Source organism: Piliocolobus tephrosceles, chromosome 14, assembly GCF_002776525.5.
Source record: "Piliocolobus tephrosceles isolate RC106 chromosome 14, ASM277652v3, whole genome shotgun sequence".
Lineage (NCBI taxonomy): Eukaryota > Metazoa > Chordata > Mammalia > Primates > Cercopithecidae > Piliocolobus > Piliocolobus tephrosceles.
This window is the reverse complement of record NC_045447.1, coordinates 95,464,315-95,476,153: the sequence shown is the minus strand read 5'-3', so window position 1 is coordinate 95,476,153 and position 11,839 is coordinate 95,464,315. Positions and strand designations below refer to the sequence as shown.

General features: G+C 44.8%; 1 protein-coding gene across 10 annotated transcripts in view; it reads left to right on the top strand.

The window, feature by feature from the left end:
- Positions 1–11,148, top strand: part of TLE1 (TLE family member 1, transcriptional corepressor) — a 105,166-nt gene extending 94,018 nt beyond the window's left edge. For all 10 annotated transcript variants that reach the window (XM_023213351.1, XM_023213353.2, XM_023213358.2 and 7 more), the window contains 6 exons: positions 1,466–1,715; positions 3,434–3,681; positions 6,664–6,811; positions 9,188–9,338; positions 10,304–10,380; positions 10,523–11,148. In XM_023213351.1, coding sequence (XP_023069119.1) covers positions 1,466–1,715; positions 3,434–3,681; positions 6,664–6,811; positions 9,188–9,338; positions 10,304–10,380; positions 10,523–10,630 — 982 coding nt within the window. In that variant the 3' untranslated portion in view covers positions 10,631–11,148. The remainder of the gene's footprint in view (positions 1–1,465; positions 1,716–3,433; positions 3,682–6,663; positions 6,812–9,187; positions 9,339–10,303; positions 10,381–10,522) is intronic.
- The last annotated feature ends 691 nt before the right edge of the window (positions 11,149–11,839 follow it).

Below are 11,839 nucleotides of genomic sequence, written 5' to 3'. Positions count from 1 at the left end.
TCCTTCCTTCCTTCCTTCCTTCCTTCCTTCCTTCCTTCCTTCCTTCCATTTTAAGTTCTGGGATACATATGCAGAATGTGCAAGTTTGTTACATAGGTATACACGTGCCATGGTGGTTTGCTGCACCCATCAACCCATCACCTACATTAGGTATTTCTCCTAATGCTATCCCTCCCCTAGCCCCCCACCTCCTGACAGGCCCCAGTGTGTGATGTTCCCCGCCCTGTGTCCATGTGATCTCATTGTTCAACTCCCACTTATGAGTGAAAACATGTGGTATTGGGTTTTCTGTTCCTGTGTTAGTTTGCTGAGAATGATGGTTTCTAGTTTCATCCATGTCCCTGCAAAGGACATGAACTCATCCTCTTTTTTTATGGCTGTATAGTATTCCATGGTGTATATGTGCAACATTTTCTTTATCCAGTGTATCATTGATGGGCATTTGGGTTGGTTCCACCTCTTTGCTATCCAGCAATTGATTTCTGTCTTTGAAATCAACCTGTGGCCCAGAGGGGCCATAGGAGCACCAGTCATCCCTCTTAGCTCAGGCAGTGGGAAGGAAGAAGAGAAGAGGGCAGGTATACTCCCTCCCTATTTATTTTTTTAGAGCAGTTATGGGTTCCAGGCAAAATAGAGTGGAAAGTTACAGAAGAGTTCCCACATCCCCCATCCCTCTCCTCTCTTTCAAGTTCAGAACTTCCTCAAAATGCCATCCAGCAGCTTCTTCTTAGACCTCATTGGTCAGAACATAGGCACGCCGGGCTAAAGGAGGGTGGGGAAGAGTAGTTTTTTTAGCTGGGCACTTTGCTGCCTTGTTTATTTATAATGGCGTTCCTTACCAACGTAGGCGAGGAAGATTGTTGAGTAGGAAACCTAAAATCCTGTTTAAAGCCATATAAAATAATCTCTTATTTTCTCTTCCTTAAGCAAAAGAAAGTTGAAGTCCAAACCATAAACTGGTATTTTTAGAAAGCTGTTTTTTGGGGTGGGGGGGTTGTTTTTGCTATTGAAATACACTATCTACTCTGTTTAATTATTATTAGTTCTTAAGGGCTTCATCTTTAGCAGGGAAAATAATCATTTGAAATTATACTAAGAAATCGTAAAATTACACAAGATACATGGAAGGAGGTATTTTATGTTCATTTGGAAGTGCGTTAAGTGTTTTATAAGGAGATTTGAGGGAATGCTTTATAGAATGGATAGGAACGATTTAAATACCTTAAAAAATGTTTAAATACAGTTCTATGTATATGTCATTTGGTACACGCTAGATTTCTGCTATTAATTATTTTAAATTTGCACCATCAGTAAATACTTCAACTTGTATTGGTTTGAAAGGAAAATATACAAGAGAATCTTTCCTTTTTTTCATCGTTTTCGTAGTCATAGCACATTGCCGAGGTAATGCCTGCTTCCTCTGTAAATGTGTTTTCTGTCTTCTCTCCATTCGTTTTTCCAAAAGTGCGTACTCCTTCCACGTTACCGCAGACGGTCAGATGCAGCCTGTCCCCTTTCCCCCCGACGCCCTCATCGGACCCGGAATCCCCCGGCATGCTCGCCAGATCAACACCCTCAACCACGGGGAGGTGGTGTGCGCGGTGACCATCAGCAACCCCACGAGACACGTGTACACGGGTGGGAAGGGCTGCGTCAAGGTCTGGGACATCAGCCACCCTGGCAATAAGAGTCCTGTCTCCCAGCTCGACTGTCTGGTGAGTGGACAGGAACTGGTGCACAAGGGCAGTTTCTCCCTGGAGATTCAATAAGGAAATAGCTGTGTGGGCCTGGGTTTTATTCCCATTAGGAGGAAATAGAAGCCCCTTCTGTTTCCTGTGTTGGGTATTTAACCCCCTCGGCTCCCCGTTTAAATGCGAAGGTTTCATTTGTTGCTGTTGTACTGGCTACATCCCAGAGTTGATGGATCTCTTTTTAAAAAAATTTTAAATATTAAAAATTTTTTTAAAAAATTAAAAATTTAAAAAATATTTTATAGTGGTTTGCAGAGGCTCTCCATGTGTATGTACATTACAAAAGGGGGTTTCCCATTTAATGGACAAAAACACAGCTTGGCCTGGACTCTGGTCCCTGCCATCCACTCAGTTTTTAATTTCCCTATAGCCTTTAGATAAATATAGAATAGTAAATATTTGATAACATGGCATAAAAACCATTCTGAACAGGGTAAGGTCTGTGTTTTTAAGGGAGACCTGAGAGGGCTGGTTAGGTTTTATGACCTTCACTTCAGGAAAGGGTTAAAGGCTGTCACTGCATAGGCCAGGGGCAGCCATCAACAAAATAGAGCGGTGAGAATGCTTTCCCAGCGTACCTAAGCCGTGTCCGCTCAGAGCCTGAGAATACCATTTTGCATTTTTCAGGGACATAAAACATGTTGGGACATGTTCCAGTCTCTAAACCGTAACCCCAGGATTTACAGAGCACATACCACTGGCCTTAAGCAGACTCCGAGCTGCCCTGCCCTGCCCTGCCCTGGCATGGGGTCTGCCTGCACTCTGCTGTTGCAGATGGTGCCGTGTACCCACTCCCTGCCTGGAAAATTGTAAGGATTCTGGAGAGAGTGTTTCCGAAAAGCAGAGTGGCAGTGTTTTGAAACACAAACTTGTTTTTAGAGTAGTGATTAGTGCCTTTTTTAAAACACAAATAACTTCAAAATGTCTTCATTCATGAAACTTGTATTTAAATATGGCCCAACATTCTATAGCAGTAGGAATATCCTTTGTTGAAGTCATGTGTTTAAAGTTTCTTTAATCTTTGAAAGACAGTCCATCGTTAAAAGCATGTAAGCAAACTTTAGCCGTATCTGCATCTTTCACGTTGATCATATGAGGGCTCCCCACCCCCACCCCCTTCATATGTGTTGGTTTTGATGGCAAGGTGCCTGCTTTTATCAGGTTCTTTGGCCTTTGCATTGGGGCTTAAATATAATAGCAGCCACATGACAACTTGAGAAAGCAGCTCTGGTAAATTATTAGCAAGAATCCCTCTGACTAATGAAGTAATGTGCTCAGCATAATGAAGACCAAAACATAGACGGGGGGGCGGGGGGGGCGGGGGCTGCAGTTTCCAAGCAGTAAATGATGCAGGGTGATGAGGCAGATGTATAAACTAGCTTGGAAAAGTGGTTTCTTCTCAGGGAACTGTGTGTACACCTGTACCTCATACCTAGAGAGTTTCAGCTCTGTGATGCAGGACACCAGAAACAGTTATCTAAGCTCCTGTGAATTTGTTTTGTTTACTGTTTTGAAGGAGACAGTTGTGCTTGGACCCCAATCTTGACTAGAGATCTCTTGCTCTGTTAGAGTGTCCGTGAAACGCCACTCTTTAACTCAAAAAACCAAGACAGCCATTAGAGAACATGGTGCTATGATTGCTCGGTAATTCATTCTAGCAATGAATTATGTTTATTTTACAGAACAGAGACAATTATATCCGTTCCTGTAAATTGCTACCTGATGGCTGCACTCTCATAGTGGGAGGGGAAGCCAGTACTTTGTCCATTTGGGACCTGGCAGCCCCGACCCCACGCATCAAGGCGGAGCTGACGTCCTCGGCCCCCGCCTGCTACGCCCTGGCCATCAGCCCCGATTCCAAGGTCTGCTTCTCATGCTGCAGCGATGGCAACATCGCCGTGTGGGATCTGCACAACCAGACACTAGTGAGGTGAGCAAAGATGGTCGTCTAAGGAGGGGTTCCCTTCTTGAGCAGCTGGGCCTGTTACCTCTGCTTCTCTCTGGCTGCCCGCAGCCCGCACAGTAAGAGCCTCTTGAATGCCAGGCGTGGGGCTAGATGATGGGGGAACAAAGACAGCCGTGTTGCTGCCTTTGGGGGGCTTACAGTCTTGCTACTATGCCTGGGGTCACCGAGACGTTCTATCTCCTTGTAGATAGTCTGCATATCCTGCAGTCTGGATGTCAGCCCACATACAGACTCCAAACTGGTTCTAAAAATACTTCTGGCTTTTGCCAAGGGGTGGCCTAGGGTGGATTACACGGCAGCACAAAGGGCCCTTGCTACTAGATGTTTTGAGCTTTGGCTAGAACTTGGTGCAGACAAGAACCAACTGATAAAAGATAACAGAAAATCAACAAGGAGACATGAGAAGAGGAGATTCCATGAATTTCGCCCACAAAATGGTTTTAAAGTATCTCAATAATGAAATAGGAGACCTGCCCAGGGGTGGTTCCACGCAGGAGCCCGCAGGGTTTTGCCTCGCGTCCTGGCATCGGCCCTGTTACCTTAGCAGCAGCTGCAGTTCTGGTACCCTTGTGTCTCTCCTCAGCTTCCCCACCAAATGCCCCCTTCAGAAGTCAGTGCTCACACCAGAACTGTTCTCAAAAAGTCTTTTTAAAGTAAGCACGAATGAAACATGAAAGGTAAAATGAAGCATGTGTTTTACTCGTTTCATCTTCGCTGGGAAGCTGTCCCTGCGGATGGTGCAGTTTGGGGTCCATGGCTTGTTTGGTAAGTCCCCTCTCGTGCTGCACAGAGAAGGCACGGGCTCCCGCAGTCATCATGACAGCTCACTGTCTTCAAACCTCCACTGTAGAAATCCATTAAGTGTCATTGAGCCGGGCCCGGTCCCTGCGTGTGGGCGACAGTGCGGCAGTTATTTTCCTCTTCCGTTTGCTGAGTAGTGTAGGTGAGCAAAATGGAATAATGGAGCCAGAGCCGAACGCCCTCTCAACCTTTTATCCTAGCAAAAGTGACTTGTTTTTTCTTTTTTTAAAACTCCGTGAGTAGCACTTTCAAAATATCAATTCCAAGCACTTTTCAAATATTCCTCCACTTAGTCCTCATGACACTGTCCTGCTATTTGCCCCATTTTATAGATGAAGTGCCTGAGGCTCAGAGAGGGTAAGTTACTGGCTTCAGGTTGCACAGTCGGATGTGGTGGAGCCAAGTTGGGGCCCAGGCATTCTGCTGTCTTCTCTGTGCTGTGATCCCTTGCTCCGTGCCGGCTCCTGGGGAGTAAATACCTGTTGGATAGGATGGGGTAGCATCTTACAAATCTTTCTCTGGACCGCCCACAGGTGGCTAGTGGCTGCCGCGTGTAACAGGGCCATGCACAGCCTATTGCATGTCTTTGTATCCACCGTAACCCAGCACATTCTGAACAGTCATAGGATGTGCCTGAGAGTAATGCTGAAGTATATGGATGGAGGGAGGGCAGAGGGATGGGGGGCAGCCGTCAGCTACTGTATGTCAGCAGAGGAAGGTGTTTTCAGTCAACGAGGAACAGCGTTTAATGAGTTAGAAAGGTCCAAAGAAGTCAGAGGGTCAAGAGATCACTGGATTTCCAGAGCTGTTTGAAGGGAAGAAAAGCAAGACTTTCACCAAGAGACGCAACGACTGCTGCAGGCCTGGGTGTTCTGTGGGGATGTGTGGGAAGCAAGCAGAAACACTTGAGGTCCACCTGCACGGCCGCAGTAGAGGAGAGAGGACTCAGCCTGAATCCTAAAGTGCAGAAGTTGGGAATGGCCTGCAGAGAGAAGATGTTTAAAGTGATGGTTCACATCTTGGCTTAGAATTTAGGACAGTAGTGGTGCGTTTTCCTTCCCTTGCACTCTTTAAAATCCAAGCTCAGGTTAAAAGTTTGGAGCTCTGTGGGAATGATAAGGTGTGGGGATCCTGGAGGAGGAAGCAGCATGGAAACTTTCCTCTCGGTGTTGAAATTCCCACGCAGTTCTTTACTGGATCCCGCCTGGTTCCGAGGGTGGGTCTAGACTTTGTTCACCTTTTCTGGCTGCTCCCCCACCAGCTCCCTCTCAGCATGCAGAACTGAGTCCAGGACGGTCATCGTCCCTGCTGGGGCTTACACTGACCTCCCCTCAGCCGCTCTGCTCATTGCCTTGCACAGCATCTGTGCTCAGCAGATCCCTGTTGGCTGATTGTTTCTGGTGGCGATTTTTGAATGAAGCACAAGGTTCTGCTTTAAAGAACAACTTTGTGCTCAGCTTGGAGGCAGAGTCTTGCTGAGGTGCCCATGACAATTACCTCTGTCTCTGCCCAATGCCTGTGAGGTCAGGAGGCCGGCATGCGTGACCCTTTGTCTCTGCAAGTCCAGATTTCCCAATGCAGGGCTCTTTCTAACACAGAAAGCAAGGTTAAGTAAATACATGAGCTCATGCTCTGTTGGCACGTAGGGCATTGCTGTGTTGATCCACTCATGGAAACAGGAATGCTTCTGTCCACTCTGTGCTTGTAACGTCCCCATTTCTTTCTCTCATGGATTCAGGCCTGCACGATTAAAGAACAGACCTTTATCTTTCTGTAAGGAATACAATTGGGATTTTGTGTGCTTTGTCTTTTATTTTCTATTTAACAATTAAACACTTTTCCAGAGCTGGCAAGAATTTTAGCTTGCAGACGGATTTGTCAGAGTAGTGTATTTAACTTCTGGGTAGTGACCTGCAGTGGCATATTCCATTTCTTTAGCACCTGGATCATGAAAAAAAGGAAAGACAATCAGCAGGTGCTGTGTCCCCTCCTCCTCGGGGGAAGGTTAGTTTGATCTTGCACATCAGCAGACACTGGCGGGATGACACACACACATGCACACACAGGGTCCAAAACTAACAACACAACAGTGTTTACCTTGAGCTCTGGCAGGAAATCATTATTCAATCTGGTTTGTTTTATCAGGCAATTCCAGGGCCACACAGACGGAGCCAGCTGTATTGACATTTCTAATGATGGCACCAAGCTCTGGACGGGTGGTTTGGACAACACGGTCAGGTCCTGGGACCTGCGCGAAGGGCGGCAGCTGCAGCAGCACGACTTCACCTCCCAGGTGACTGAGTGGCTTCCGCTTGCCCCAGAGTCTGGGAAGTCCTCCCCACACCCTCCCTCACTACCCTAGGATGTCAGTGGCTGGACAAACAGGCAGGGCTGAATTTGAGATAACTAATTTAAAAACAACGACCACCACCTCCTCCTTCACGACCCTCCCCGCTACCTTCCCCAAAACTCCGAGAGTGGTTTTTAGAATCCTGTAGGTTAAGGGGTGTTCGCTGTTACATTTATATATGAGTTTGTTTAAGGGATTTGTACGATGAGGAATAGATAGTTTTCCTTCGGCACTGTTTGATCGGTGGTACGTATTCTCACCATCTAATGTAGGAGTAGGAGATGATTTTTTGATTCCCAAATAAATAGAGCTTGAGAAATCTGCAGAATGTCACTAGGAGTAGAGAGACGTCACAGCTCCTCTGAAAATTCATTTATTTCCCCTGCACCAGAGAGCTTTAAAAATTGCAGAGATACCTCAGTGATACCCATTTTATTCCTCATCCTTTAAAAAATGAACTTGTGGCTGACTAGATTTGCAGACTTTTGAAATAATATATAAATGGCAGCTTTGTAGATTGTGAAAAATATTTTGATGTCCAGTGTCTGAATGTAGACTTGTTTTGGAAAAAACAGTGTTTGCCGTTTTAAATGCTTTCTGGTGGTAGAATTGTTGCTTTGGTCATGACTTGGCATGTGTTTTTTTTTTTTTTTTTTTTTTTTTTTTACCTTGTTTTGTAATAAAAATAATTCTACTCAGAAAACTAGGACAGAAACAGAAAACAAGCATATATACTTCTAAATTTCATATTCCGGTTAACATTTTGTTGAGTTTCTTAGAGTCTTGCTGTTTTCCCTCTTTCCCAGCATAAGTAGGATACAATTTTTGGTCTGCCTTTTTTGTTTTTTTTTTCAAACTTCTTAGAGAAATTCTCAAATACATATGAGTACAGCAAATGTCCAAGCAGTTATGAAAGTACAGAGAATTGTACAGTAAACGCCACATGCCCATCGCTCAGCTTTAAGTTATTTGGCCGTGTGATAACTCTCGTCCCCATCCCCAAACACTGGATTATTTTAAAGTAAATTCCAGATAGCATATCATTTTATCCATAAGCACAGTCATGCATGCACCATATAACCTTTTGGTCAAGGACAGACCTCATATGTGACAGTGATCCCTTAAGATTATAATACCATATTTTTCTATACCTTTTCAATGTTTAGATATATCTGAATGTACAAATACTTCCCATTATGCTACAGTTGCCTACAGTACTCAGTACAGTAGCATGCCGTGCAGGCTTGTAGCCTACGAGTGATAGGCTCCCCCATCTAGGTGTGTGTAAGTGCACTCTGTGAAGTTCACACAATAAAGTAACCTAACGAGGCCAGGCGCAGTGGCTCACGCCTGTAATCCCAACACTTTGGGAGGCCGAGGTGGGCGGATCACAAGGTCAGGAGATCGAGACCATCCTGGCTAACATGGTGAAACTCCGTCTCTACTAAAAATACAAAAAATTAGCCGGCCGTGGTGGTGGGCGCCTGTAGTCCCAGCAACTCAGGAGGCTAAGGCAGGAGAATGGCGTGAACATGGGAGGCAGAGCTTGCAGTGAGCCCAGATCGTACCACTGCACTCCAGCCTGGATGACAGAGCGACTCCGTCTCAAAAAATAAAGAAATTAAAAGACTGGGCGCAGTGGCTCATGCCTGTAATTGCAGCACTCTGGGAGGTAGAGGTGGTTGGATCCAGGGGTCAGGAGTTCGAGATCAGCCTGGCCAATATGGTGAAACCCCGTCTCTACTAAAAATACAAAAATTAGCCAGGCGTGGTGGCTCATGTCTGGAGTCCCAGCTAGTCAGGAGGCTGAGGCAGGAGAACCACTTGAACCTAGGAGGCGGGGGTTGCAGTGAGCTGAGATCGTGCCACTGCACTCTGGCCTGGGTGACAGAGCAAAACTCCATCTCGAAAAAAATAAAAAAATAAAAATATAAAAATAAATAAATAAAAAAATAAAGTCACCTAACGACACATTTCTCAGAACACATCTGCCTCGATAGGTGATATATGATTGTATTTCAATTACTGTCTCGAAAAGGTAAGGCCTCCTTTAAAACGTACACACGAATGCCATTATTATTAGGAATCATTTCTTAATTTTATCCCAAAGGACAGAGGGGTTCAGATGTTTCCAGTTTCCTAAAGGTTTTGACACTTGGTTCATCTGCATTAGATCACTTGCCCTGTGGCCCTCCCCACAGTCTGGATTCGGATGATTACCTCCGCCTATTCTTGCTCTTTCCCCTCCTTTCACATTGCGTCTTCCCTTCCTAAGTGTATCAGGCGGAATCATGAGTGAGCCTGTCCTGCTCCTTGCAGATCTTCTCCCTGGGCTACTGCCCCACCGGGGAGTGGCTGGCAGTGGGCATGGAGAGCAGCAACGTGGAGGTGCTGCACGTGAACAAGCCCGACAAGTACCAGTTGCACCTGCACGAGAGCTGCGTGCTGTCCCTGAAATTTGCTTACTGTGGTGAGTTCAGCCGAAAGGAAACTGGCAGTCGTTGATGGCCCAAATGGAAAATGCTTCTTAAAAAAATATGGTAGAGATCATATCTGGAAACAGTGTTGTTCTCTGAGCAGCTGGATGCAATAATTCTATTGTTTTAATATGCCCTTCAGAGCACAACAATGTCTGTTTCAGTTTGTTTTGCTAATTTGAGAAAAGTCAGCAGGCAATGTGTTGCCTAATACAAGGTTTGGACACAGGTTTGTTTCAGTGGGGGTTGGGAGACGACAACGAGTTTCCACTCTGTAGAGGGGTGGGTGGGAATTTACTGAAGAATGGGGCAGGGGCAGTGGAAGTCATGAGCTGTCCGTGATGAGGAATCCAGGGTCAGAGAAGCGGATATTTAGATGTACGCAGACACTTAGTCACACTCTACAGTGAGATTGAAGAGGGAAGAAGTTCATGTGCAGACCCTTCTTGTGCACTGCAGATGGGCAGATACCTGTTTACAGGATGCAGAGATGGGTGGACAGACGGACGGATGAATGGATGGATGGATGGATGGATGGATGGATGAGTGCCTATCACATATTGAGCATTTTTCTTCGTCCTATACGATGTGACTGGCATTTTACTTAAGTTGGATGTTTAATCCTATCTACTCCCATTTTATCATGGGGAGACTGACTAAAATAGAAGACATTCTTCATTGATTCTATATTTGAGGGTTACCCTGTGTTGGATATGATGCTACTAGTCCTGTATCCAGTGACGAAGGAGGCTGACACCTCTTAGATTATACCCAAGATCACACTGATAAATCACTGAGGAGCCCAGATTTCAAACCACTGTTCATGTCATGGACCAGTCCCTTAGGGCATGGTGGTTCATACATTAAAAATGTTCTTAGTTTGATTAAGTCCAAGTTGCTAATTGTATAGTAGGAATTTTAACCTTGTGAAAACTAGATGTTCCTTTGCTAATTCTAGGTAAATGGTTTGTGAGTACTGGAAAAGATAACCTCCTCAATGCTTGGCGGACCCCCTATGGAGCCAGCATATTCCAGGTGAGTAAGTGCTCCTCACCTAGATCCACAATTTGACCCCAGTGTTGCCTTTGAAACCAGGAGTGAAGGTGCCTCAGAGGGAGCGGGGCCTCTGAGTTCCGTTGTTCCACATTAAACACGTGTCCATTGTTTTCTCTTCCAGTCCAAAGAGTCCTCGTCAGTGCTTAGCTGTGACATCTCTGTGGATGATAAGTACATAGTCACTGGCTCAGGGGACAAGAAGGCTACAGTCTATGAAGTCATCTACTGAAAACATTATGTGGTTTAACGTTTATAGTTGAATTGGGCCAAAATGTTTCGAATTTGTAGAAATAGAAAAGTTGTAACTTTAAAAGAGAAAAAAAGAAATCAAACACCTGTTTCCAAACCTTGACACGAAACTACTTTGAGTCTACAAAGAGGAGGCGACAAGTCCATCAGCAGAAAGTCACCTGTCTACATAGACCAAATGGAGCACCAAGGCCAAGCAGACAGAGGGGCCATGGGTTGTGGGATTGAGGAACGGAATCGGCCGACTCACATGACAGCCCATTCTTTCTTTTCTGGGTGATCTGGGGATCACGCCTTGCCCAAGTGTGAGATTACCTTTCCTGTTCCTTGCAGTTCACCTCACTTTCCGTCCTTTGTAGAGCAGTGGTGTCTCCAATGAACTTGTTTCCTGGTTTTGCATCTTGTGAAATGTTTTTTTGTATTTTTGTTGAAGGTTAAACATTTGTATAAATTGTAAATATATTTGGTTTATTACAGTAAAGGCTTTAGTACCAATAAGTGGTTTTCCTTTTCTTTCTTGTTTTTTATTATAGCTTTGGGATCATCAATGTGGGTTTTATAAGCAAAGATTTTACATTTGTAGAGGAAGTTTTGAATTGTACTGCTTATTTTATAAATATATTTGGTGGTAGGCTCCCGTTGCATTAGAACCTAATCCTTCACAAGCTTGAGTTACTGGGAACTTAAGACTAGGAATTGTGAGTCATTGAAGGTTTACTAATGACAGTTTTCTTTAGGAAGGTAAAATTACTTCATCAAGATTTGTTCTTTTGTTATGATACTGTTGTGATTCAAGGTCACAAATTAAAACTCGTGCTTTTTTCTGGTGATTCATTGGAAGGCAAAATATTCCTTTTTCTAGGAAGGCCCAATCTTTTCTTTCTTTTCCCTTTCTCTTTTTATTTCTTTCGTTCTCTCTCTCTTTTTTTGTTTAAAGATTTGGGTTCACACTCTGTTTGTTACCCAGGTTGGAATGCATGATCACATCTCACTGCAGCCTTGAGCTCCTGGGCTTAAGCAATCCTCCCACTTCAGCCTCCCGAATAGCCGGGCTAATTTTTTTTTTTTTTTTTTTTTCATTTTCATTTTTTGTAGAGGCAGAGTCTCACTTTGTTGCCCAGGCTGGTCTCGACCTCCTGGCCTCAAGTGATCCTCCTGCCTTGGTCTCCCAAAGTGCTAGGATTAAAGG